The 26,570-nt window shown below is 41.6% G+C and overlaps 3 protein-coding genes across 5 annotated transcripts; 1 reads left to right on the top strand and 2 right to left on the bottom strand.

Moving 5' to 3' along the window:
* Positions 1 to 66: 66 nt before the first annotated feature.
* qng1 (Q-nucleotide N-glycosylase 1) lies at positions 67 to 4,682 on the bottom strand. The gene is made up of 7 exons (XM_049716768.1): positions 4,542 to 4,682; positions 3,970 to 4,159; positions 2,698 to 2,849; positions 2,131 to 2,243; positions 1,270 to 1,413; positions 397 to 592; positions 67 to 327 (listed from the first exon to the last, which is right to left on the bottom strand). Exons 2-7 carry the CDS (start codon positions 4,152 to 4,154, stop codon positions 98 to 100), a joined length of 1,020 nt encoding a protein of 339 aa, XP_049572725.1. The 5' UTR covers positions 4,155 to 4,159; positions 4,542 to 4,682; the 3' UTR covers positions 67 to 97.
* A 498-nt stretch (positions 4,683 to 5,180) lies between these two features.
* Positions 5,181 to 17,604, bottom strand: hnrnpk (heterogeneous nuclear ribonucleoprotein K). 2 transcript variants are annotated; one of them, XM_049716762.2, is made up of 16 exons: positions 17,461 to 17,604; positions 15,658 to 15,817; positions 15,174 to 15,271; positions 14,988 to 15,044; positions 14,258 to 14,301; positions 12,450 to 12,522; positions 12,265 to 12,378; positions 11,925 to 12,053; positions 11,365 to 11,684; positions 11,004 to 11,051; positions 9,058 to 9,097; positions 8,395 to 8,410; positions 8,118 to 8,150; positions 7,550 to 7,608; positions 7,129 to 7,298; positions 5,181 to 5,833 (listed from the first exon to the last, which is right to left on the bottom strand). In XM_049716762.2, the coding sequence occupies exons 2-16, from the start codon at positions 15,710 to 15,712 to the stop codon at positions 5,803 to 5,805; spliced, it is 1,287 nt and encodes a 428-aa protein (XP_049572719.1). In that variant the 5' UTR covers positions 15,713 to 15,817; positions 17,461 to 17,604; the 3' UTR covers positions 5,181 to 5,802. The 2 variants fall into 2 exon arrangements, with proteins under 2 accessions (XP_049572719.1, XP_049572720.1); XM_049716763.1 differs by having other exon boundaries at positions 5,740 to 6,066; positions 17,461 to 17,600.
* rmi1 (RMI1, RecQ mediated genome instability 1, homolog (S. cerevisiae)) lies at positions 17,566 to 23,073 on the top strand. 2 transcript variants are annotated; one of them, XM_049716760.2, is made up of 9 exons: positions 17,566 to 17,695; positions 18,355 to 18,542; positions 18,851 to 18,961; positions 19,224 to 19,373; positions 19,440 to 19,510; positions 19,596 to 19,719; positions 19,856 to 19,949; positions 20,021 to 20,246; positions 20,946 to 23,073. In XM_049716760.2, exons 2-9 carry the CDS (start codon positions 18,387 to 18,389, stop codon positions 21,793 to 21,795), a joined length of 1,782 nt encoding a protein of 593 aa, XP_049572717.1. In that variant the 5' UTR covers positions 17,566 to 17,695; positions 18,355 to 18,386; the 3' UTR covers positions 21,796 to 23,073. The 2 variants fall into 2 exon arrangements, with proteins under 2 accessions (XP_049572717.1, XP_049572716.1); XM_049716759.2 differs by having other exon boundaries at positions 20,943 to 23,073.
* Positions 23,074 to 26,570: the final 3,497 nt, after the last annotated feature.

Raw genomic sequence — 26,570 nt, 5'->3', positions numbered from 1 at the left:
CATTGTATGGCGAACAGGAAAAAGGAATGACTATAAAATAAAATAATGTACATACAGGCACTTGGCTTGGTCCTGGACAGTAGCGGCGTTTATGTTGTCAATAGTAAACACATCGCGTGTGGTGTATGGGAATGTGGGCCATCTCTCGGTGGTGCTGCTTGGCGTATGGCCACAGGTAGAAATCGATGAGCACCGAGTTGATGCCACTGCTCTCAGCGCCTTGTTCCCGCGCCAGTTCGTCCAAGCGCGCCTTAATGCGCTCCACCGCCCAAATGGAGCACGCCCGGATCTCCACCTCCCTGGGGTCACCTGAGTGCAACAGCTGGCCTGAAGGCAGAAATGTGGATATTGCATGTCAGGAGATAGCGCAGGTGAAGCTAATGTTGTGCCACATACCACTCTTGAGCGTGTGCATCAGAGCGTCCGAGTATCGCAGCGCGCCCAGGTAGACGAGGGCCTGCGGGACCCGGTAGTCAGCAAACATGGTGAGCCAGTCTATGTTGACGATGTCGGTCTCGCCTCTGGCTGCCGCGATGGCCCAGAAATCTGCTACCAGGATCTGAGCCCTCTTGTACAATGAGATTTTCCTCCCCTTAAACGAAGCAAAGGACGTTCTCATGACCACATGCATTTTCTCATAAGCAGTAATACAAAGTTTGAAATTTACTAAAGAAAAAATGGTTTTAATGGCATGTGAAAGAATCAGAGCCTTAAGTACTGTTGAGTTGTATTTATCTTTGTATTAAAATAAAAATGCATTTGCTTTTTAAGAACTGTGTTTGGTGCAATATTTATATAAATTTTTATGCAATAGTCAATTTATGCATTGCTAACATTTAAACTGTGCATGAGCTTATAAAATTATCAAATACAGTACACTTTTCAGAAACGGCTGTAATATAACAACATGAGTCCAAAGTGAAGCTTTGAACCTTAATTGTCACACTTTTCCTCTTTGCCATCACTATTCCGCTTCTGTGACACAACAAAATGTGGCCAGTAGATGGAGCACTCACATTACAGCTTCATCACAGAACACATATTGTACAAGACAGATTCGCAGCATTCATTTGTATTTAATATTAAAAAAAACTCAATTTAAACTTAATCTATAAAAGTTTTTCAAATGTACTGGGAGAACGATGGAGTAACTGGATGACATCCACGTTGGGCACGGGGAGAACATGCAAACACAGAATCTCAGAACTGTGATGCAGACGTGTTAATCACTCATCCATGTGAGCCTACCACCGTGCAAAACATTCACACCTGGTAAACAGCCTCGTCTCTGTAGGAGGGAATCTTCTCCACTACGAGCTCCACCATCTTGCGGGCGTCATTTTTGGCCCGGCTGATGAAATTCTGGAAGCTTCCGCCATGTTGCAACAGCACGCGGCCGCCTTCAGTCAGCACCTTGGAAGACAGACTTGGCATGTAAATGAGCCCGGGTGCACTTGTGATACCAACCTGTTAATCCGATTGCGACATCAACCTCATTTCAACGTATCTTACCTTTGTGAGAGTGAAAGAGATAATTTTGCCAAGAAAAATAGAGGACTATGGGCCGTCACAGTGGTATTGTTGGTGTAACTGAGCTTCAATAAAGGGCAATGCGAGGCCTACACAATTCTATCCCTATAATTAGAAACCGCATTTAGGTAGCGGAGTAGCATTAGTACTAAACTGTAATAAACTGTGCACGAGTCATTATCCTATGATGGCGTCATAAGTCGGTGATATCGCCATACGTCATCACTTATTGTGAAAATTAGGACTGCGTGTTTGTCTCAATTCTAATTTATTTTTACATTTGCATTCCATTTAGGAATGATAAAATGTAACTGATTAGTTAAAGGTTTTAGTTACTTTGGCCTGTACAGTTAATAAAATAAAATGGTCAGTTTTACCCATGAACCACTACTTTAGATTTCCTATGAGAATCTTTCACATAATATCAAATTAACCGATATCTAATTGAATAAAAGAAGTGTTTAACTTTAAGAGGTTCCACTCATGTTGAGCCCAGAGGTCTGAGCCAATGCTAAAGGTAACATTTTACACTGGTTAACTTCTCTTGACATTTTTGTAACAGTCCGGAAAGTCAAAACGTTAACATGATCATTTTGAAACCTGATGGCGCTCCTGAAGCATGGGCATTGGCGTTTCGTTGTCGGACCGAAGGATGTGCGCCAGCTCCTCCACGGTTATCTGGGAGAAGAATTTGGGGTCGGTAATGGGCACCCCTAAAGAGGAAGAGAATCCAGGTAAAGGGAGACTTGGCTACAAAGTTCCAGCAACAGTAATAGCTGTAATTTCCGTCAAGTAGCTCAGACATCATTTCATGCGATTCACGGGGCGCAGCGTTCCCTATGTTATTTATAAATATCCGGAGTCTAATTGCAAATGATGCACACTACATTACGAGCAATTCCCCAAGCGGTCCAAGTTCAAGTAAAGGGCACGTTCGCAATAACTGGAAGAGGCAGATGCACAGCATGTGGACGAAAAGAGAAGAAATGTTTACATATTGTGAGGTAGGCCTTGGTGATGAATTCATTTGATTGATTCATTCAAATATGGCAGGACCGTTTTTTAGCATCTTTAGAAGAGGGGAATACATTCAAATTGTAAATTACGTTTTTGTGGGTGAAAGAATCATCTTTTATTGGTGGTCATACAAATAAAACTGAATCTCACCTTCCTCCATGGCTCTGGTGATGGCGGCACATAAGGTCATGTAGCCCGTGTATGTTGTCCCTCGGAAGGTCACCTCACACTGCCGTGTTTCCTCATCGGGCCAGAAGGAGAAGTTCATGGTGTCAACCACGAACACCCAGTTGAAAGCCTGCAGGGTTGCAACAACACAATAAGACAAATTGGGCTGCATGGGGAGGCGAGTTTTGATCAGCAGTGTGCATGCTGACAAGAGTGATGAAACAACAGCAGATGAACCTGCTTTATTGCAAGACCAAAAACATTAGAGGTGCAACGAGACATTAATTGACAATTAATCGAACAGTAAAGCTTTCCAAGGTAAATGGTAATTACAATTAAGATCAACATTTTTGTCTATATTCTAATTATTGTTAATGTAAGAATTATTACTGAATCATATCTAATGTATGTTGTTTGTACTATCAATTTTATTTAATGTCCCATTTTTTAATAAAGGGATAACAATTAAAACATGTTTTTATCTGATTCATCAATTGACAAAAAAACAAAATAAAATAAAAATCGACAGATTGGGCAATTATTAAAATTATCATTGAACACAACAGATGTATTATTGGCTGGGAGGCTGTTTCTACATTCTACTGTGACTCAGAAACAGCAAATAAATGACTATAATTGTGCAGAAAGCATCTGTAATTAGCAATGTGCAGTCTGTCAAGACCAAGGCAAGAAATGGCATTTATTGTTCCCCACCCCATATAAAAACTCAAGATCTCCTGCCTGGTGCAACATCAAATTTTGGCCTTGAAACACAATAGGAATTAACATAATTCATTACAAAGGAAAATGCACAATAGTGAAAGTGCGCTATTTTAGATTCTAGAGCAAAGGGGAGTTTTTGACACAAACAGCAAAATATAAAATTACAATTTAAAAACAATGACAAGTGGCCTATTTTTTTTCTTGTCTGCCTGCTTGTTAACCAGCCAGCTAATGTTTAATGGAAAACGACCTTTGGAATAAACAAGACTTTACCACTCTTCGGCGCAAGACAGTGATTTTTTTTTTTATCATCAGTCAATTTGCATGCGGTATTCTGGGCCAAGAGGGTCGTGACACAAATAGAAACAAGTTAATATTAATTTACCTGACTAAAAAAGGGGGGAGACAAACAGCATGCTCTCAAGGAAACGTGGTAAACTACCTGTGCATTTTGAATTTTATAGTTTAAAGGCCCATTTGTTTTTTTGTTCCAACAATGGATGTAATAATGTATGAGGTTGACTCCCCTGCTCAGAGGTGGGCGATGGGGCCAAGGGGTTGGCAGTCTTCCAGCCACTGGCGCTCAGCTCATCACTACCTCGTAGAGAGTAGAGCATCTCTGCCACCTTCCGCACACCTTCTTCCTCCACAGACACATACTGACTTTGCTTTGCTACAAACTGGCCAGACTCTCGGGGTAACAGGGGTGGCTCCATTGAGGCTGAGAAAACAGATCATGCAAACATGTTTTTGATCTGTTGTGACAGAAACGGTAAAACAAGACACCACCTGTCATTCACAATAAAAGCAACCCGGTGGTGCTTGCTAACATGTGAACTGAATTGTCTATATCTTTCAAAGGATCGGTCTCAATAATCACAATGACAATTTAGCACTAATAAGTTTACTTGTTTATATGTTTCTTAATTGTCGCATAATTCTGTACAATTTTGCCTATCTAAAGGATTGTTAAATCACGTGACAACGTTTCAATAAAAAATTCGTATTTTAAGTTTTTGGGAGGTTTGAACACTACAATGCTAACATACTTATTCACATTAATGTTACGGCATCGTATCTGATTGTCATTAAATAAAACTTACCGACAAAATCAGGTTTGAAAACTGGTTACTTGTCACCCACTCGTACATTCGCTTCCTGGTTCAAAGGATTCCAGCCAATCCAGCCTCGTTAACGACTCTCAGCCAATGAGAAGACGAAAACGGAACCGGAAATAGCTTCGTTTCTCTCACCAATTAAAAGCAAGGCATGCATACAGGTACATTCAAGTAAAGGTAAAGACTATGGATTATCTTCAAGCACTTTAGCATCTTGATGTTCCCCAGATTTCAACTGAACATACTGTTTTATTTAGAAGGCCCATGGGGGTTTGGCCAACTTGCTTGGAGGTGGTTGCAAAAGAAAAATTGTTGACAAATTGAAGATTTGATAAAGATGTTCAACCTCCGAATAGAAATGAGCTCCAAGGTCAAAGCACATCAGTGTCAGATTTCACCAGCTATTATTGGAGCCAAGGGGAGGGCGCTCAGGTTGAAAGCATTGCCAAAAATGCAAGACTGGACCATTCTGCAATGCACATTGACAAGCCTCAAAGCTTCTTGGAGACAGCTCTTTGGACAGATAGGACAAAACTAGAGTGTTTTTGTCAAGACACATCGACTATATTGTACTGTATATATATAAAAAAAAAAAAAAAAAAGAAGAGCAAACAGAAGACAGGCTGAGTAAAAATTGGCAAATTTATTCAGTTTACAACTTGACAAAACATTTTACAGGATGGACATCAACTGACTGTAGTCAAGAACACAGACATGTGGGTTTTGTTTTATTTTTCAATTCAATTCCAAACAAAAAATCTTGCAGCTATCCAACTGGAAACTATTGAATATAACACACACGACAACACCTATGATTATTCTGATAGATTAGCCAGTGTGTCCCTTTACATGTCCCAACACGCCTCAAAACTGTCAACAGGAACAAGTTATCTTACATTGTGGATGATTTCAAGCAATAATGGGACGTGCAAGTCTGCACTACACACAAAAAACAAGCATCACAAAAAAGGTTATTATCATTTGCTGGGAGAAATGAGGCCTTTTTGAAGTGTATTTCGAACAGTAAATGGGTAAACTAAAACAAAAAAAAACTCCCATTTTTTTTCTCAAAGAATAGAACATCTTTGAACCACAGGAATGTTGAATATCGCATTAAAATATAAAAATAAAATAGCCCAAAAAAGTACCCACAATCCAGATTAATTGTCTGAGAGGGCTGTGAATGAGGAAGGGGAAGGGGCAATGGGGAGGGGGCAATCTGCTCGAGTCAATCCTGGGGGGGTGTCTACAGCAATTGACCAGAGAACTGCTTCACACTGAAATAAAGAGTAAAATGCACAAGAACTTCAATTAACAAATATTTTTTGTTTCTTCTCTTTTTTCTTTTTTAATAAACAGTTTTCATCATAGACTACTGCAGCGGGTGTTGGGGTGGCGGGGGGGTTGGGAGAACAATTGGGTGGGCAAAAACAAACAAAAAGAACGAAAGAAAAACGAAACATGGGGTGGATGGGGGGGTTAGTCCTTGAGTCCAAGCAGGTGCAGCACACTGAAAGGGGGTGGAGAGGGAGGAAAGAGGGAGGCAGGGTTAGTTACCATGGCAACACCACTGCTAATTAGACAGTAGCAGCAAGCAGCAGGTTGTACAGCTGTATTAGCGTCGACAAAAAGAAGGAAGTGGTGTGTTGTATACGTGCCTACTGGTTGCCAAGGGAGACAGAAGAGGAGGAGCCCCCTGCTATTTGGCAGACTGTGATTTGTTGTCGCTTGATCTAACTAAAAACAACAAAATCACTAGTCTTCCACACAGCAGCGGCCAGGGGAAGAATCACTCCACTCCCTGCTTCACACTGAAAGGACTACGGAGGTGGATTGGCCATTTTTGATAGATATTTTTTGTATAGTCAAATGAATCTTGAACAGTCCAATTGCAAACAGAAAAAAATGTTGCCTCTCCGTAGCCATTTCGTGTAAGAGGAAGGTTTGAACTACTTGCAGATTGCATGGGAAAGAAAGGAAGGGTGTTAGTGGAAAAGACAGTAGGCAAGAGATGCTAGAAATACAGCATGAATGCATTTCACAACTATTTCTAAACAGCATTTTTTGAAATTGCCTTAATTACATCTTACGTGTGTCTGCTAAAAAGATACACGCCAACACAAGGCTCTTTTGAACAGGCGCTAGAGCAGGAGCAGGGAATCTTTTTCTTCTGCATGTCAATCAATTGCCATAAATCAGCATATGATGCAGACAGATAAATACGTATATATTTTAAATTATTAATTTTTGTAGGTTCAATGTTTGGAGCCTTTATTTATAGTCTTTAACATGTTTAAAGCCTCGAAATGATAATGATTTAGTTTTAAAGGATCAGGCCACTCAATGCCAAATCTGGGGGCCTCATTTAGCATGGACGTAACAATAAGTCTGAAGAAAAACGGGACAGGACGTTGTCCATTTTAGTACCAAAGATGCCATTTTTTAGGATATTTTTGCTATATGCACAACCCAGTCGTTGTGCAGAAGCGTCCCTGCGTTTCCATACCCCTGCACTAGAGAATGAGACATAAATCAAAGTAGTTTAAATTGAAAGGGTCAGAGAATAACTTGCCTGTTTTGTAGAAGGTACTGGGCATTCTGGATCTGATCCTGGGTGCCCACAATAGTAATGATGCGGTCCTCTGAGCCCTCCAGAGGCTCATCGATCTTGATGGACGCGCCGGAATCATGGCGGATCTGCTTGATCCGCTGGCCGCCCTTGCCGATGATGGAGCCCGCCAGCTGGCACAAGTCATCGGAAGATGTGGCAGCGGTGGGGCAGAGCAAAGGGAAACAAGCAGGTGCGCAAACATATTAGTCAGGGACCACAACTCAAATTAGATACAAACCACGCACATTGGTGAACAATCTGACAAAGGAGTGTTTTTGCCATACAGTATAATGTGGACTTATATGGCAGGCAAGTTTCCATTTCTGTAACTAGCGTCTTCACAATACTAAGCATCATCAAATAAACCAGCCAGTTTACTCACGTCTTTAGGGATGGTCACTTGTGTGGTGATGACTGGGTCATTGTAGGAGCCCCGTCCACCTGGCGCCAGCAGATTGAACAGTTATAAAACACAGCAAGACAAAAAAAAAAAAATGCTTCAGGAGGGAAAACAGAATTCATCTAATAACTGGTAGTATTTCATCCCCAAAAAAATCAGCGCCTTGACAGAAGCAACAGTATGTATCTTCCTGTGTCTTTCACACACCACCCAATGAAAGCAGGATGTTGCCCTAACTGTGCAGTTGCTTTTACAGTGGGACACTGCATCCCACAAATAGATAATTAGAGGACGGAAGCCACTCATGTATGACGCAATGAGGAACAGGGCGGGGGGATGAGAGTGTTAAACTTCACACTGCAATCGCAATAACGCTCGTCACTCTGATACTACCTGCAAAGGCAAATTATTGGCAAGAAAACATAATGCCGCCGCGACCACCCCCCCAAATTATGTGGTCTGGCGCCTTTTGAACAAAGCAGCGACAAGTCTAAAAAACAAGAACTGAAGCAAATGAACATAAAAAGGAAGAATGCCAGCGTTGACTCACCTGACTGGTAGCTATCCCAGGATGAGCTGTTGTCTGCACAAGACAGAAAGCAGCAATGCTCAATTAAATTTGGACAATAAAAAATATAAGATAAAAATCACACATGTAACTAACTACATGAGGGGGAAAAAAAAGTTTTTTCCAATTGGACACATGATCTGAATTTGTTGCATTTAAAATGTCGCAAAGCTATGACATCACCAATGCCAATATATACAAATACAAGTCCTGCATTTTATACTCCATCGGTACAATATGGGTATAAAAGGTGACTTACCATATCCTCCTCCACTCTGTGAAAAGCAAAGAGAAAAAGACAGAAGTTACCAACAGGGCACATCTCTGTCAGCATCCCGCGCGATGAGTGCATGTCAAGACCGGCATGTGCATGTATCATCAATGGAGTAGACTCAACTAAAAGCCATCCAGTTTTCATCCATATGCCAGACTCCTCCTCCTTCCCCCTCCTCCCAATCAGCCCCATTTTCACCTGCTATTCAGCGGCTGCTGTCGTCAGGGCAACAGGCAATTCAAAATGCTGTTGCTGGGCAACGGCAGGCCGTATCCTGCCAGCTCTGAGAGAGGGCGGTGGGTGAGCGAGTCTGTCAACAAAGCGTTATCGCCTAGCAACCAACTGTGGTCACCGTCACCCTCTCTCTTTGCACAGAAAAACAAGCTGGCCATGAAAAAGTACACAGTAAGAGCCTGGGGGGCAATTATAACTGATTATTATGGGATGCCTCCAGCTGCGGCGATTACGGTCATTTCGGAGCGATTGCTGTTACCCACGAGCGGGAGAGATGGGTTTTAATAAAGCCCGGGCGAGAGTGGAACACAATGCACAATCACAGCTTGTCACAAAGCGGTGGCGAGCAGCATGCGCTAGCCTCAGGATGCTGGCACCCCGCGAGCTACATGCATTTAAGCAAGGGTCACTAACCATGTTGTCGCTGTAGCGATCCGGTCTACCTCTTCTGTCACTGGTAATGAAAGAGAGACAGGGGGAGAAGGGGGTTGGGGGGTGAGAACGTGGGTGGGGGTGGAAAGAAATAGAAAATGCTTAGAAAAAAAAAATGCTTGAAAACGTTCCAAGGGGAGGAGAGGAAAAGAAATTGCGGTCCAGGTCAACCTGCACACACACGCTGAGCAAGATTACAGTATAAACACATTTCCTCCCAGCCATCTTCCCACACAGTCACAGGAACAGCTCTGACAGTGTTATGGTGAGAGGAGTGACAGGTGGTGGTGATGAAGATCAGAGCCAAGGGCTGCTGCTCCTGCTCCCACTCGCCGTAATGTGCATTTATTTGCTAGCCTTGTCACTACCGCCGAGGACATTTGTTTGGAATCTGATTTTCTTCCCTTCATTTCCATATGTTCAGGCGTTATGTTTAGAATCATTTGTTGTATCGACAACAGGGGACCGGCAGGACACAAATGCACTCGTATAAAACAAAAAACACTCCAGTGGTGTCCAAGTGCATTTGTCCAACAGTTGAAGTTGTTTCTAACATTCATATTACACCGGGTGATGTTTGCGTGTACAGTGATCCATTGTTTTTCCGCGAGATGCGTTCCAGAACCACCCGCGAAAAAAGAAACTATGCGAAGTAGAAACTGTACATACGATATCTATACGATAAATAAATCAAATATATATCAACATTTAAAACACCACTGTGTTGAAAGTTCCACCACACCGTGTTTCTTGTTGGCCACTAAAGCACATGGCTGTTTGGAAGTTAAATTACAAGTATGATTTAACTGGCAAAGCAATACAAAGTGTCTACCTTCAGAATTACCACACTACGCTAACCGGGGGCACATCATGTATTGTGAAACCAAAGTAAGTCACGGTTGCACATAAATCTGCTGTTGCATTGTGGTCCAGTACACAATATTAAAGCGTTTTAAACCCTCCTCAATACTTTTACGCAACATAAACCTTTCTCATTTCCTCCGTAGCCATTCCCACACTGTTCTGTGCATGCATTGTACCTTTACAGTAAATAAAAGAACAAAGTGTAATATTGTCACATGTCCCAAGTCCTTTTGCACTGGTTGGTGCGCGTGGCCGGCTGGCGCCTCCTGCGCTTGACGCACATTGCTCAGTGGCACGCCCCGCGCGATCAGGGTTCATTGTTGCTGTCCCGACTCATGGAAGGCAGTGCTTTTTTCTTACATGTGCGGCGGCAAGCCGCGCACCCTGCGCTTGGCATCAATGAAGCACATCACTCAGAGGCATGCCCCGCACTATCAGCGTGTATTTAAACGCCGTTCTCCCGTCACTTATAAACGCGCGAAGTAGCGCATTCGCAAAAGGTGAAGCGCAAAGTGGTGAGGGATAACTGTATTTATCAACACTAATGGCAAAATGGTAAAGAGTTTATGATGGAGAGAAGAAATACAGAGGAGCCCAGGGCCGGTTTAAAACTGAGCTCTATTCCTACAGCGGTAGCATGAATTTGTAAACAAGTTGTAACACAACTGCAGTTAAGTCAAACCTGCAGTAAATATCTTACCCGAGTGAACTAATCGAGTGGAAAAAAATGGACCACATCATCTTATGCCATTGCGTAAACTAGTTAGCTCATTGCGCGAGGCTCAAAACTAGAAAACCTCTTGTGCTTAGATAACTGTAAGCAGTTTCGTAGTAGCATCTGACAATCATCCACACCACCACACATTAACTAAAAAGGGAGTTGGTTATTAGCAAGAGAAAGGGAGATCATTCTACTTTTCATTTGACATTCAATGATTATTGGAAAGAGGGAACTGGGACAGTGAATTAAATACTGAGATTGACAAAGAGGAATAATGGAAACAAATAAGGGGAGTAACACTTTGGGGAAGGGGGAGATGGGAAAAAAAACAAAAAAAACTTACTTTGACCTTTCATCTGAGCCACGGTAAGAGTCATAGTAACGATCATCTCTGTGGAAAAGATGGAGATGAAAAAAAAAGAAAAAAAAACAATAACCAAAACACTGAGACACCCAGGCATGATAACATACACTTCATGAAATGGATAAATACTAAGAAATACATCCTTATTGGTGCATTGCACAGCACTGAATTAGTCAGAAAACTGCACACAATATATTCAATGAAAGTGAAAATGTAAAGCAAGTGTGTGCACTACCCAAAACAAAAATAAGCATTCAAAACATCTCATGCAAACAACATGTGTACTTTCCAATTAAATTTAATGCATTGACAAGGAAGAGGGTTGAAATGAATATCTTACCCGCCTCTGTGTGAGCGACCCATGGACATAGTGTGGCCGCGGTTCCTGCTCTGGTGGTGCGGGGGAGGACCCCGTCGGGGGCTAATGTCGTCGTAATCCCTGCGAGAGGAGGGCAGTGGTCCCCGCATCGACCTGCTGGAGGACATTCGATCGTAGCCACGGTCACCGGCGCTTGGCCTGCTTCCTCGCATGGGGAAGTTGCTCATTAGTCGGCGGCTGCTGCTGCCCCTCTCCTCAAACGCCATGGTGAACCCTCCATATTCGTAGGTTTCGTCGTAGAAATTGGGATCGTATGGCTGTGAACGGCCCTTGATAGGAGCCTGCAAAAAGAAAACAATCTTGGCTGTGAACGGCCCTTGATAGGAGCCTGCAAAAAGAAAACAATCTGTGAGACTATGAGGTCCAAATCATTTGTCTCAAATTAAATATTGTATATGACACTGAGTAAATTTTATAATGGTTAAAATTAGAATTAACATGAATGTCAAGTACGGCCGTATAGCACGTTAGGAATTTAGTGTCTTATGTAGAATAGGCTTGTTTCTCTCTCTGTCACTTACGGCAGCGATGACCTCCAGCATGGTCTTGATACACTCAACCACGCGCTCCATTTTACCGCCGACCAGCACCACGCGGTCGGTCGACTGAGGACAACAATCCTGATACAGCTTGATACTGGTCTTTGTATACTAGGGGGGAATAGGCACAAGAGGACATGTTTACTAAACAGCAATTGATTATCAGCAATTGGTGGTCCTCTAACTTCCCCACCAACAATGCGGAGGGGGAGCATAAGCATTGTGAAATACGATTGGCTGTGCTGCATCATCTAACTGCAGCTGGGCAAACTGGTGTGGGATTCTTAACGTGCCGGCTGTATAGTGCCAGGTAAACAAATACCTCTCTGAGCTCCTTAATCTTGGCTCCCTTCACCCCAATGATGGAGCCAGCCAGGCTCTGGTGGATCAGCAGACGCAGATCACACTCAAAATCCATGCCATTGTATTGCTGGTACTGCAGAGCACGCATTAAAACATAACTCATCCACTCAGTGTGAGATGTTGCAAACATGTCAGGTTCCTTACCTCCTCCAACGTGGGGATGATCTTGAGCAGGATCTCACCGATGGTGTCAATGTCAGCGCAGATGCACAGGATGCTTTATATTATACATGCCAATGACAAAGCAATGGCAAAAAGGGTGGGGGGTGAAGGGAGCCCATAAGGCATCCCAGAAGGAAGGGAGGGGCATATTAGATCAAAGAATTCAACAAGAAAACAAAGTAAATTTATTCAACCTAACTGAAATTATTCAAACGTTAGGTCCATTATTCTGTTAAAGTGAGATGGTAGAACAGTGATAATGCCACATTGTTGCAGTCAAAAGGCTACAAAATTCAATAAGGTGATTACAAAGAGATTTTTTTTGGGGTCTTTTGTCCAGATCAGATAAAAAAAAAAAAAGTACGAAAGGAGACAAAAAACGGAAACCAAAAGAAAGTGACAGCAATCCGTGACCACTAGAGGGGCAAGACAGGAAAGTGAGGGACAATCTGGCTGGTGGGGAGAAAAAAAAAAGTAGCACCAATGCGTACGAAAGAGAATTCACAAGCATAAATCTGGTGCTCAAGACGGTACTATTATTTTGAATACATACATCAGGAGTGCCCAACCAATCGACCGGGATCCAGCGATTTGGTCACAAGTCAATTGCGAGGGGTGCAGGGGGATAAAAAAAGAGGGATTTGTTTGTGTGGGTCTGTGTTTTATTAATATTAAATACATTTTGTGGTAGACTACATCGTATTCATCCCATCAGTCTCGTGTCCACAAAATGTATTTAAAAATAAAATTTAAAAAGTCCTTTAAATTGCAGAGGCGGGCGCATCACCTGCATCACAGGAAGTTGTTAGTGGTCAGCAGTCGGCAATTGCTACTTTTAAAATTGTACATGCATGCCACAACAGTGACGTTTGAGCACTTAACACGCTACAAAAATGCCCAGGTAGGCAGCAATTTCTAATCTACCTATCATGTAACACCAGCACACACGTTTGACTTTGCCATCTGCGCTTGGTATTTCCCCATTCCCGCCTGTCTGCGTAGACATTGTTTTGAGCATCGACTATCAAACATGCAACAGGCGCCGCTAGATTTGCGTAGCTCATCGTGACATGCAGGAGCCTGGCAAAATGAAGAGTACATATTCATCTAAAAAGGTTGGGCACCCCTGACGTTAATCAAATAAACTATTAACAACCAGGTAAACTCGAAAGCGAGTACCAGAGGGAAAATTAAGATTTCGACTAATGTCGCCGGTGCCAATAATGTGATAATGGGAGTAGCCATACTATTTAACCAAATGATGCATATATGAGCAGGATTGGCACAGTGGCATCCTGTCCATTCAAACCATTGAAGCAATTAATGGCTATACCGAAATGAAGCAAAAGGCAGGTGAGCAAGGACACAAACAGAGTAATGAAACAGGGAAAGAATGGGTTGGCGCAAGACACAGCTGAAGATTTATGGGACTAACGCACAAATAAAGCACCCATAATAGAAACTTTAAAAGAGGGTGAAAGATAGAAAAAAATAATTATTAATGGAAAAACAACAAAAGCATTTTGGCTGGCACAACAAAAAGCAGATTCTAGCAAGATTGAGGAAAAAAAACCTTGAAAACAAATGACTTAAAAAAGGCACGTAATAATGAACATCGGACATTAAGGCTTTTCTTTTTTCTTTTTTTTAACTGTGGCTACAATACAGTGAACACAATTAGGTTATCAAATACAGTGAGCTGAAAAAGAGGCAGGATGACTATGACTGATCTTCTCTTGTTTTGTTTGACTTGTAGTCAGGCAGTGAGAGGGAGGAGCTTAGGGACATACCGCTCGGGCCCACTGCTGTCTGGGACTGACACACTGGCATTGTACTGGGCGTGGTGGCATGGGCAGAGGGGCCGGGGCCATTCGAGCGCGGATGTCATTCGAGTAAGGCGCCCGTTTAGGAAACGGGGCGCGATTATGGGCAGGGCCAACCGGGGTGGCAGGTGGGCGGGCGCAGGAGGGGCCATCCAGAACATGGGCAACAGAGGAGGAAGTGGGCAAAAAAGTCAACAGCAAAATAATAAACAAGGGAGAGGGGAGAGGGGAAACAGTTTTAATATACAGGCTCTACACTGATCATATGTGTTGAATTCTCTCAGAGATTGGCTTGGCAAATAGGAGGAGAGAAGGTGACATTGGAAAAGAGAGGTCATGGCATATTAAGAACATGAAGAGTTCAACGTTTGGGAACAGACCAGAAAACAGCAGGAGAAGGGAGTGGGAGGGCAAATTGTAGGCAATGACTAAATGAATAAGTACAAGACTTGGCCAGGTTACCTGAACGCCACACGGTGCTCTTCTTTGAACTTTATCATTCAGCGGTAGAAACACCTTGACAGCAGGACTGGTCTAGCTTAAGCTATGTTAACATTGTCAACTTAGGTCAAAAGAATTACCCAGGGGCATTGCTAGCAAAGAAACCCTGCTGCCCATTAGAGGTTTTAAAAGGCTGTGGAAATGTGGTGGGGTGGGGTGGGGGTCAAAGAGGAACAAAACTTCCACATGTACTCACGTCTGAACGCAGCGCTTTGATGTTTTTGCCAGCTTTCCCGATTACAGCTCCTGCATTCTGTGGGTAAAAAGGAGAAATGAACAAAAATTACACAGTTGATGGAACAGAAAGGAACACAGGCAAAATTCACCCAACGATAAGGTATGAAAATAATAATAATGATAAAAAAAAGATTGGCGACTTTACTTTGCTTTGCAGAAGAATGCGGAGCTCAATCATCTCGTCCGAGCTCCTGGAGCGCTTAAACGATTTCTGTTGATCTGCATCCTCGGCGGGACGCTTACCTGTTGAAAAGGAGATAAACACACATCATGAAGCTTGCTCAAATTAATGCCACTTAAAAGTATGAACAGTGGAACCTCAGCAACCTAGTCAAGTCAAGTCAAGTTTATTTGTATAGCCCTAAATCACAAACAGTCTCAAAGGGCTTCACATAGCCAAAATTGACAATTATTCTCAAAGCATCCCCTGATCATAAGCTCCCAAACCTAGGAACCTAGCGCCTGACAGCTTGTTAATTTTTGAGGTTTGCCAAAATCAATCTCAAAACATAAATATTGGACATTCATCATGAACAGAATATTTGCAGAATAGTACGGGTTCATTGTATTTCAAAACCTACCCCATTACAACACACACACACACACACACACACACACACAATTCGTACCGTTTGTCTCTGTGCTGAATGAAGAATCATCTTGCTGCTCGTCTTTTGCGTCCATGGTCCGCTCTGAGTGTGGAAAAACAAGGATCGGGGGCACACCGGTCTGGATAACAGGTGATAACAGGGACAGAGAAGAAAATGGGATCCGCTTGGCTGCGGTAATCTGTCAACATAGCATGAGAGAGTGGTGGTATCCGGGTTTAGTCACTGGGAAAAGACAAAAAGGGGAACTGGCACTGCGGCAACCTGGTCAACAAAAGACAAGCAAACGAAATGTTCTACGGCGGTACCTTGACTTTTAGTTGTCTCAACTTATAGAAGTTAAAGGTTTGAATTCGCAAGCAGTCTGGTCGACTTTTTGCTTTGCCAAAATTTGACATGAGTGCGGTGTTGCTATATTGCCACTTGAAATTAAAATGTAAGGTTACAAAATAATTGAGCAATTGTGATAGTGTTATGGTCCTGCAATGGGGCAAAGAGAGCAAGAGTTACCGATGCTCTATCAGTATTAATTGGTGATAGGTAATTGGGGCTGAACAATTAATCAAATTCCAATCGACAACTCAATCTAGTAGAAAGATTTTCAAATTGCTTTTGGGAGAAAAAAAAAGGTTAATTTTAGTCAATAGGCTTAATTGAATACATATACTCAGTGTCTGGAAAGGTTTAGTGCTTAAGATGTGTAGTCTACATTTAAAAATTACTGTATTACGAAACATGAAAACTGGAGTAATAAAGCTACATATTTGCATTATTGTTGGAATCTAATTTGTGACTGAGTTGTGTATACACCACACTTGTTGGGTAGAAGTGAGGTTTGATAAAAATAAATAATTGGAAGAGGACCTAGAAAATATGAATCACATTAAATTAAAATCAAATATTAGAGGAAAACAAAAATCTAAATTAGATTTCTCGAAATTGTTCAGCCCTATTATTCCGTTTAAATTTCAGCTTTACTCTACCAATCAAAACCAGTTTATTCCTTTCGATTCTCTTGTGTTTTATCATTTTTGTACATTTTGTGTGCTAGTTCTCTTTATTAAACACAATTTAATAATTTACGTTTGACAGCTAGAACGGATGTAGTCAAATATGATTATCTGAGCAAATTTATTTAGGTAGGTATGCACTAAATTATGCTAGTCCAATTGGTCAGTTGTAATCAGCAAACGAGATAAATGTAATCGATGGTTTGCGGACACAAACTGTTGACTAACACGTCGATTTGACCATTGACACAATTAAAGCAAATAACACAAATAAGTTAGGGGTTAAGAATCAATTCGGATGCAAAAGAAACAAATGTGAACGAAACAACGTTGCTTACTATGACAGCAAGCTTTAGCTGGCGAGAGTTCGTGACAGACACAACCAGGATACGCTCGCAAAGTGGTTAGCTCGGATAAGCGTACGTTAGCTACGCGCTTTGTCGACAACGCCGCTTTTACATTACATTAAATAGACACGTCGGTTTTTATCAGCATATTAATTTTTCTCTGATCAAGAAAGCACGTCTGTACGGTAATACCCGGGTGGTCTGCTTCGACAAATATTGGTTAGCCTACTATGGAATATAATCAAATGCTATCACGGTAGCCGTTAGCGTCCCAAAGCTAATTTCGCCATCTTGTTGTTAAATCAGTTGAACAGGAGTGGCGCGAGTCTTATCAACTTGTTTCAATAACACGACGCTAGGGACTCACTCTTTTCACAATAACCAGGTTTATAACGGCGTATGAACGGTCCTTGGTATATTCCGCTCAAAATGTGTCACTAAAACGAACAAATTGAGAGCGTACGAACCCAAACGTGCGGTGAAAATCCTCGTTGTCGCTCCGCCTCCCTTCGCCACGGAAAAGAAAGTGCGTAGCTCCCCGCGCGAGCTGATTGGCGAAGCGAAGGGGGAACGCGCCTTCAAACGAACCTTTGATTGGCTTTTCTTGCGATCAATCACAAATTTTCACGCCCTCGTCTCCCGGAAGTCGTTTTATTTGCAAAGTTCGTGGCGCTGGCGCCTTTTCTGTACGCTGGTACCGAGGTATGTCGGTTTACTTTGAGGTGTGGCCGTCGTGTTGAAACGTCGAATACATCAGTTTCAAGTTTCTTGTCTATATGGCGTTAAGTATACTGATTGTACAGTGTATACGCGTGTGGTGTCTTTTGACAACTTCTGGCGCCATCTAAAAGCTTCTCTGTGTATGTCACATCCACCCGCAGTCCTCATACGGGTGGCGTGAGAGGTCAAGAATGTCACCTAAATAATAATAATGATAATGAAGACTATTTAAATAATAATATAAATAATATTGGGATGAGCGGTGTTATACACTGAACAGTTTGTCAGTCAACCGCAATGCACATTATTGACATGCAACCTCATATCCACCTTCACACCAATGGACATTTTAGTATTCAATTAGTCTAGCGCTAGCGTGCACGTTTTGGAATCTACCTGCAGAAAATCCACGCAAGCACTAAAGAATATTGAAACTTGAGGAGATTCAAACACCAACATTCAAAATTTTGAGACATGCATTGTAACCACTAGGCACTTGCCGCCTTGTTTATGTCACGTAAACGTTACTTAAGATGTTATCAAAGTAGCAAGACTATAAAAATAACAATCCCTAATCAACAACAACATTCCATCATCAACAAGAAGAACTGCAATTATAATAATGATGATTTATTCAACAGTGTGGCCAGTCAGTGAAGGTAGAAGACAGAGAATGGCGCCTCAGGCTGTGGTCCAGGTGACCCAGGCCTGGTTGCAGTCCTCCCGTCATGTCAAGGTACCTTTCGCTTGGCTCGAGGCCTGTGTGCAGTGGCTACAAGAAGAGGCAGGAGGTGTGGGTAGGCTGTCGCAGCAGCAAATTAACCAACAGGTAGGTAGGAACATACTGTATTGACAGTTAAAAAGCAATACATTTTTTACTTATTGAAATAGTTGATAGAATAGTCAGAGAAATCACTACATACAACAAAACTCATCCATCCTAAAAAAAATTGCACTAAACAGCAATCACTGGTGCTCCTTTGAGACCCTGACGCATTATGTGCATCGCTCCTTATACTCAAATGCCACGACTGGAGTTTCATAGCAGAAATTACATAACTGTATTTGGAGTTCTGCTTTTATTTAACCAGCCTGCAATTAAAAAAAAAAAAAAAACATAATTTCTGATTACATTAGGCATTTGACCAGTGGCTCTTGACTGACCTGAAGGACTTGGACTACCCGGTTCTCCCCGAGGGACTTGCTCTAGCCCACAAGACTCAGCTCAGCGGCATCTTCTGTGTACAGGTATAAACTATCCTACAGTACCTATCAGGCCAAGATGAAGTGACATCAGTTAAAAGTTCCATTTTTGCCTGAAGAAATATAGTTTCTTTGTTTTTGACCACTGAAAAGTCTTGTAACTATATTTTTGTATTTAGCATCTGTTTGGGCACAGGTGGGTCGTCTTAGATGTCACTGTTTTTGATGGCAATATTGTATCACTCAGCATGCAAAAATAAAAGCAGCATGGAGTGTGCTGTGCTGAAACTATCCCTCTCTGTTGTAGGTTGACTCATTACTGGACATCAGTCAGCCCGCATACGGTCAGCTGCAGCAATGGAAGGGCATGGACTGCACCAATGACAACATGTCGGATGTTACACAGAACACTCAGAGACCGTGGGAGGCCAGACCCACTCGTATGCTCCTGCTGCAGGTTAGTGGGCCATTTATGACCTGGTTTTAAATTGATTTATTCTGGCGATCATCATCTTTATCGCAGGTGACAGATGGCATCCAAAGCCTGCAGGCCATGGAGTATCAGCCGATACCTGCACTCAGCACTGCCCTTAGGTGAAGGACCGCACACATTTGCATGTCAACTATTATCACGTAAGACAAGAAAACACAAGCGATAGTTAGTATTTTCAATCTCCAGGCCTGGTGTGAAGCTGCAGCTACAAGGGCAGATGATCTGCAGACTCGGGATGCTTTTGTTGGGCCCGGGCAACGTGAAGGTCCTGGGCGGGGAAGTGGAAGAATTGACCGGGAGTAACAGCCAGGTTGGTTTTGTCAAAGTCGTTTTTATTTTAGCAAAGTAAAGTTGTAGTTGTGTTATTTTAAACGTTTTCTGTTGCAATATGGAGATTGCGTACATTGACAACCTAAAGCAAAGTGATACATGCACTGTTCTGACAGGGACAGGTTCTATGTCGGGTGCTGGGACTACCAGAAGAACAGCAGCAGCAGCAGGAAGACGAAGACAGGGGAGAAGCTCCACCATCACACCAAGGTAGAGAACCTCAATGGTTTCAACTCGATGATATGCCACCAAAGTCACTCACGCAACCAAAACTTCTTAAGATGATGCCAGAAACCAGGCAGTGCAGAACCAAGAGCTAGATGACCTAGAGCTGCTGGCAAGTCTGGAGGATCAGGAGGCGGAGCAGCAGCAAGAGGAGATGGTGGTGGTGGTGGAAAGGCTTCCGGTCAATCCTGCTCAAGACAGTGGCTATCGGACACTCAGCCCGTTTTCCACTTCCTCCTCTAGAAGCTCCAACTTCAGGAGCTTGAGTGCCTCATCCAGCAGGTGGGTGGTTGTGTCAGTGGGAAGTCTTGACATTCACAAAAACTCAGCTCGGTCATAATCGCCATGACATTTTAGATTTAAGCTTGCTTGTCACCAGTTATTGCGCTCGAATTTGAGGAAATACACATCAAGCAAGAAACGGCTGACTTCTGAACAAAGGAAATGTGGTTTTATTTCTGCATTATAGACTGCTGGTAGATTGGAACCATCATACTTGGAATAATATATTGTCAAGTGAACACAGACTTCTGTTTATTTGCCTTGGTGTTTTTTTTTGGGGGGGGGTAGACCCTACATATATGCAGCATCGACACCTACCGTGGAGCATAGCGTCAAATGCTGGGTGTCAAATCCAGGTCCAGAATGTAAAAGCCCTGCAACAGTTTTTTTAGCTTTTGCTTCAGGTCATCTCTTACCTGCCTTGAGTAGAAGCACCTGAAGCTAAAGCCAAACTGGCAGGGTATTCATTTTCTGGAGTTGACACCTGGTCAAATTATATTTTCAAAAGGTTGCGAAGAAAAATGGTCTTCATTGCTGCTCTCACCTTTAATTTTTTTGTTGTGGCTGCATGCCCAACATTGACACCTGTGTGTCAAATGTAAATACAGTACTGTCAACATTTAAAGATAAATTACAATGAAAATGGAAATCGGTATAAATAATTTTCTGAATTTTTTTTATTATCTTGTCTTCAAGAAGTGAAGCCAATCTGCACTCCAATGTGAACAGAGTAAATTCATTCCCAAGTGGTCGCCGTGGTAACGAGCAAGAGGAGTCCGACCTCGTCGAGCCCTTGTATTCCCGGCAAGGCCCGGCGGAGAACGATGTCTTCGACGACCACTTTCCAGACGAGGATTTTGTCGACCTCACCATGGATGATTTGGATGCAGCGATGTTTCAGGGAGCCTCGGCTCCTCTGCGTGAACCTCCCACAGAACAGGACGGGGGTGACGTCATGGAGGTTATAGACTATTTACCTGCGGGTATTGACTCCCATGGAGAGAGAGCACAAGTTGAAGAGTCGAGCCATTTATCTGGGAATGAAATAGTTAGGAAGGAGAAAGTACTTCATGGTGGGAGTCACACCTCAACCACTGCAGGAGTAAAAACATACCCATCAGGTGACATCACCCTAAATTCACCCCCGTTTACGTACATCTGTCTACTCGACGGAATCTCCATACCCACCTGCATAAAAATCAAAGCCTTCATCGTAACCCTCCTGGGCAAATTAAGCACCAGTGCCGGCCTGTGGCGAATCCGTGCCACAATCTCTGACGGGAGCGGCTATCTGGACGCGGAGCTCTCCGATCGGGTGCTGACGGACCTTCTGGGCTTCACGGTGGCAGAGAAAGGGGCGATGAGGCACGACCCGGCCCGAAGGTCCCAGCTGGATGCCGGCATGAAGCGTTGTCAGGAGGAGCTGGTCGATATGTGCTGTCTCATGACCGTGGAAGTGGGCGGCGGGGGAGCGGTGGTGACCCAGGCCGAGCCTGTCAGCGAGGGGGTCTGCCGTGAGCTGGAGCGGAGGGTGCGAGACAGGAAATGAGAATGGGAGCAGGCCGGTAATGAGAACATGGACGTTGAACATGAGCAGAGTTCGTTTAATGAGACTTAGGTGTGTTTTTTTTTTTTCCCCCCCCCTATTTGGGAAATGACTGCGCTCAAGCTGCCCTTCTGCTTCCGAGCTGGAAGAGACAATGTGTGATTCCATGTCGCAATGCAGCCCATCTGCTGCACGCAAATATAACATGCTGTCATTAGAGGCAGATTTCATTCATTTATTCACACAACTATTTCTCCCATGCAATGTCGCTCATTAGGCCTTGTGCATTAAAACGTCTTAAACGTTAAAATGGTGAATTTTAAGGCCTTTTTTTTTTTAACTGTAATGAGAAGAGTGCGGCGGAGGACCCGAGTTTATATTCAAATTGCGGTAATGAATTGCCGGCTTTCCATTCATTCATTACATCCATTACGTCTGGCTGGTGAAATAATTGAATATCCAAGGGCAGCGCAGGTCTTCATTTAAGTCACCCCGGGGGAGCAACTAAGAGGAAAGGAAAATGAGGAAAAGTTCATAATTTTTCATTATTTCTCATCATTGCAGGGCTCCTATTTATTTTTATCCTAATGAGTTTGTATGTACGACGCAAACTGTTGCCGACACTTTGTTAATGTTAACGGAACACAATTGTTTGAAAGGTGGTTGCTGTTGTGTAAATTGGCCTTTTTATCTAATAAACGACGAGCCCTCAAGATAAGACAAAGGCTTTCTAAGTTTGATTAAATGCTGCCTTTCGGGACATGCGCCACTGAAAGCAAATGCTTGAAATGAAAGGAGGCTAAATCGTAATAATCATTTGTTTCTTATCGGCCATCGCACGGGAGCTTGTTGCTGTTTTTCCACAAACTGATCACGCCCCAATATTTAATGAATTCAACTTAAGTATGCGACAAGTTTTTTAATGGGATTGGATAGTGGAAAAAATATTAATAGTATTTTGTGGAACAATGAACAAGCGTTGAAGGTACAGTTTACTCTTTTGGTACGCAATGAGAATCATCCAATACATGAGATCTAATCAAAATGCTTGTAGTTGGAATTCACAAATCTAACCAATAAATTAGCCGTTTAATAGAACAAATTAAGAAATCAAATTATGTATTGAATTAGCTAATTTAACATTTTTTGTGTGTTATGCTGTATACAGATGGAAAATCATGTCACAATGTGAAAAAAGGCCACATTTTGTGCATAATGGAGAAAAAAAAGTCTTTACAAGTGTGTAAACTATACAAGGCAGTTTTAATAGAATAAAGTTGTTGTTTTGAGACAAAACACAAATTCAGAAATATTATAAATACTCAGTTTGCTTGACAGCGTCAGAGGTATTCCTTGATCAGCTCTGTCATTATTGTATTGTTTGCTGTTTCCAATATTTTGCCTCTTTTTTTTCCCAGTAAGTCGTAGAACCAACACCTTGGATCTCATTTACATTGTGCATGCATATCAAATGAAGTGTGTCTTGAAAATGACATGGAGTGTACTCCTTTTCCTATACTACTGTGTGCACTTCCATTCGTGTCGCTAGTCTTCCTTCATTAGGGGCTAATCAGGTTGAGCATCTAAATACAGACCCGACCATGCATGTTGATAGCCTGTTTTGTGCTAATGAGTCTGGAAAGGATGGGGTGGGGGGGGCCTGAGGGGCGACACATGCAACCCAGGAGGGCATCGTATCACTTTGCCAAAGAAACGAGGAGTCGGGGACGGCAAGAGAGAGATGTATGCGTGATGCATGGTTGTGTTTTGTCTTTGTCTTGACGGTGACATACAAAATGTCTTAGGAAAAATAAAATATTTAAAAATACTGTCCTTAAGCATAGTCATGAAAAATTACCTGGAAAAGGCTGTTTTGCTTTTATTGTTTTTATTAACAATTTTAATTAATGAAGTCAAAACAGGAAGAGAAGAAAGTTGTAATTGTTTGAGAATAAAGTAGAAATAATCTACAAATACTTTAGTAGTTTTTGTTAAATTCAGTAATTTTTGTTAAATTTTTCTTCAGACTTCAGTAGATTTTGTACGTTGTATGTTAGTTAATGAGAATAGAGTCCAAATATGTGGAAAACTGCTCATTTTTCTGTAATATGAGGGGAAAACTTTCATGAAAATAAAGTTGAATTTATGAACAAAGTGGGAAAAAGCTGTCATTTTATGACAGCGTAGTTGGAATCATAAGTCGACTCAAAAATTCTCTTTACAATATGTGTTATTCTCTCCCACCAGTCGGAACAGGATTCTGATTAGTTGGTAGAATTTAAATTTTAGGAAAGATTTTTTTTTTTTTGTGCCTGTATAGATAATTAAGGTTTTATGATAGCAGTAGTTTAGATCATTTCTATTGCCATTGGTCTTACCGCATTGGATCATTTATAAAAGAAGACAAATATACAAAAGTCAAACCGATTGGTAATTTTTCTTTTCATCAGCTGGACCCCAGAGGTTCCTTTTCACATGGTGTTTAGGAACCTTTTATGAACTGTGTTATATAAACCATTTGTATAACCCTATGTATTTTCTGCCAATTTCTTTGAATATTTCCTAGTTTATACATTGTACTTTTGATATTACACTCTAAAAAGAGTCCGAGACAACTGCTCAGTCACGCCTGAATACTCTAAAATAGTGAGACCTTATTGAACAATGTAACTAATGGACAGTTTCTTTCAAAACGTACACCGCATGCACCACATATTTCTGGAGAGGCTTGGACGGAAGCGCTCGTCTGTCCCTAATAGCTTTCCATTTACGATATTATTTACGTGATTACGTCGGCTGCCCACTCGTGTGTCGAACCGGAGATAAAATACAAGCCCGTTCCTCTTTTTAGTTCGAATGAATCTTTCCCAATTGCAAATAGCATGGAGCAGAGATGCTTGAGGGGGTAGGGGAGAAGATGGAGCACATATGGGAAGAGAGTACTGTGCTAATTTCTCCTAATGGCCCCAATGCAGCTGCACTGTACTGCTTCCATCATCAAGGTAAAAAGCACAGGAACAATCCTGGGGGAAAGAAAAAAAAAATCTATGCTCGAGCAGCTGTAATTTTCTTTGCCCTATTACATTTAGTAATGAAAAATCCTTTCTGATGGCTCAAGCTCTCTTTTAGGGGCCCGCATCTAAATGTGCCAGAGGCTTGAGGACACGAGTCATTAAAAGGAAAAGGAAAAATATGAGGAAATTGAACTTAAACTATATAAAAGTTTGCCTTTTTGTTTGTCTCATCTGGATGGAGGAGATTATTTTTCTGTGTGTGCTTTGAGAAAAGAATGAACTAAGAGCCCTTTTTGGCTCTTAATGGAGTTTGCTTTTGAGTTTCCGCTACTTGAGCTATTATTTTTTTTTCTATTGAAAATAAAGTAATAATAGTTATCCTATGTCTGTGACATCACTAGCAGAACTACGGAGAACACATTTATTGACGTTATCGTACTTTTTCTTTGGTGAAACATCCATAAATGGTGATTAAAAAAAAATGTAGTTAAACAATGATGCTAAGACATTGAAAGTCTTATAAAAATGAAGTCAATTCTTTAAGAGAACAAGTCATTATGGTCTGAAAGTTGTCATAATGGTCCAACAATATAGTTTGAATTGTCCAATAGTTATGTAAGTTTGAATATTCTGAGAAAAGGCATTAGCCATCTTATTAGAATCGAGTCGTAATACGTACTATGAAAAAAAGGTCAGTCGCAGTAAACACAATAGGGGGGAAAAGCTGTCAGAGAAAAATGTAAATACAGTATTCAGAAACACGATTTTTATATTTTCATCCATCCATCCATATGTATTTTTTTAAAAGATCACAACATTGCAAGAATTAAGATGAAATATTCATGAACAAAATTCATTTAATTTCCAGAAAAAAAAATTAAAACTGCAATTTCCAAGAATAAAAAAAAAAAGCACTTTTTTATCAGAAATTTATGGGGGTGGGAGTCATATTTGAACACCATTCAAATCACCTCTGAAATAATTTAATAGACGCTTTTCTGTTTTTAAATACAGTATATGTACATGTTTGAAGATACACTAACTGCTGAAAATGTGTAGACTGAGACCTATGTGGTCATGAATTGTAAAGACAGCATTTGATTGATTTTCACTGTATCAGTGTTCTTAATATTTTGGGTTTGGCTAGGGGGAAGCTTTTATTTATAAGATTTTATGTAAATACAGTCATAATACTGCAAGAATAAGACTGTAATTTTATTCCTCAAAAATATATTTTTAAAACAGAAAAGCTGGGGAAATATTTTATTAAGCATACAATTTTAATGTGTGGAAAAAATATTCAAAATGCTTAACATGGAAAAAGTCCTACTTTTATATCATGTCAGACTAATAATTTTTAATTTCAACTTTACCGGGGGGCATGGGTAGGCAACTCCGGTCCTCGAGGTGTCCTATATTTTTCTGTCTCTCTGATTCAAATGGTCAGATAATTAGCAAGGTCTGCAGAAGATGGATAACAATCCTGATCGTTTGAATCGGGTGTGTTGCAACAGGGAGACAGAAAAAAAAACAAGCATGCCTTGATGTTTTCCTTTACACTATTTTGCCTTGTTCGTGTGGTCCCCGTATAAAAGCCATAAGGATTTGTAAAAAAAATCTATTTTTATTCCACAATCAAGAAGAGACAATTAATCCTGTCTGTGACCTTTCAGCGAAGGCTCAGGTGAGTTATCATTAATAAGGCTTAATGGAAAAGCCCATTGTGGCTCCACAGGGCAACTTTGAAAGAATACCGACAAGCGA

Source organism: Syngnathus scovelli, chromosome 3 (assembly GCF_024217435.2).
Source record: "Syngnathus scovelli strain Florida chromosome 3, RoL_Ssco_1.2, whole genome shotgun sequence".
Lineage (NCBI taxonomy): Eukaryota > Metazoa > Chordata > Actinopteri > Syngnathiformes > Syngnathidae > Syngnathus > Syngnathus scovelli.
Note: the sequence above shows the minus strand (reverse complement) of the source record. Positions and strands in the feature narration are given on the sequence as shown.

Coding starts and splice junctions, on each gene's coding strand:
- qng1 (XM_049716768.1), bottom strand. CDS start 4,154: ATGGAGCCACCCCTGTTACCCCGAGAGTCTGGCCAGTTTGTAGCAAAG. Junction 1,414..2,130: donor TGCTTCAGGAGCGCCATCAG/GTTTCAAAATGA, acceptor CTGTCTTCCAAG/GTGCTGACTGAAGGCGGCCG. Junction 328..396: donor GATGCACACGCTCAAGAGTG/GTATGTGGCACA, acceptor TTCTGCCTTCAG/GCCAGCTGTTGCACTCAGGT.
- hnrnpk (XM_049716762.2), bottom strand. CDS start 15,712: ATGGACGCAAAAGACGAGCAGCAAGATGATTCTTCATTCAGCACAGAG. Junction 14,302..14,987: donor TCAAAGCGCTGCGTTCAGAC/GTGAGTACATGT, acceptor CACCACGCCCAG/TACAATGCCAGTGTGTCAGT. Junction 7,609..8,117: donor CTGGGATAGCTACCAGTCAG/GTGAGTCAACGC, acceptor TGCTGGCGCCAG/GTGGACGGGGCTCCTACAAT.
- rmi1 (XM_049716759.2), top strand. CDS start 18,387: ATGGCGCCTCAGGCTGTGGTCCAGGTGACCCAGGCCTGGTTGCAGTCC. Junction 19,374..19,439: donor CTCGTATGCTCCTGCTGCAG/GTTAGTGGGCCA, acceptor TCTTTATCGCAG/GTGACAGATGGCATCCAAAG. Junction 20,247..20,942: donor TTGAGTGCCTCATCCAGCAG/GTGGGTGGTTGT, acceptor CTTGTCTTCAAG/AAGTGAAGCCAATCTGCACT.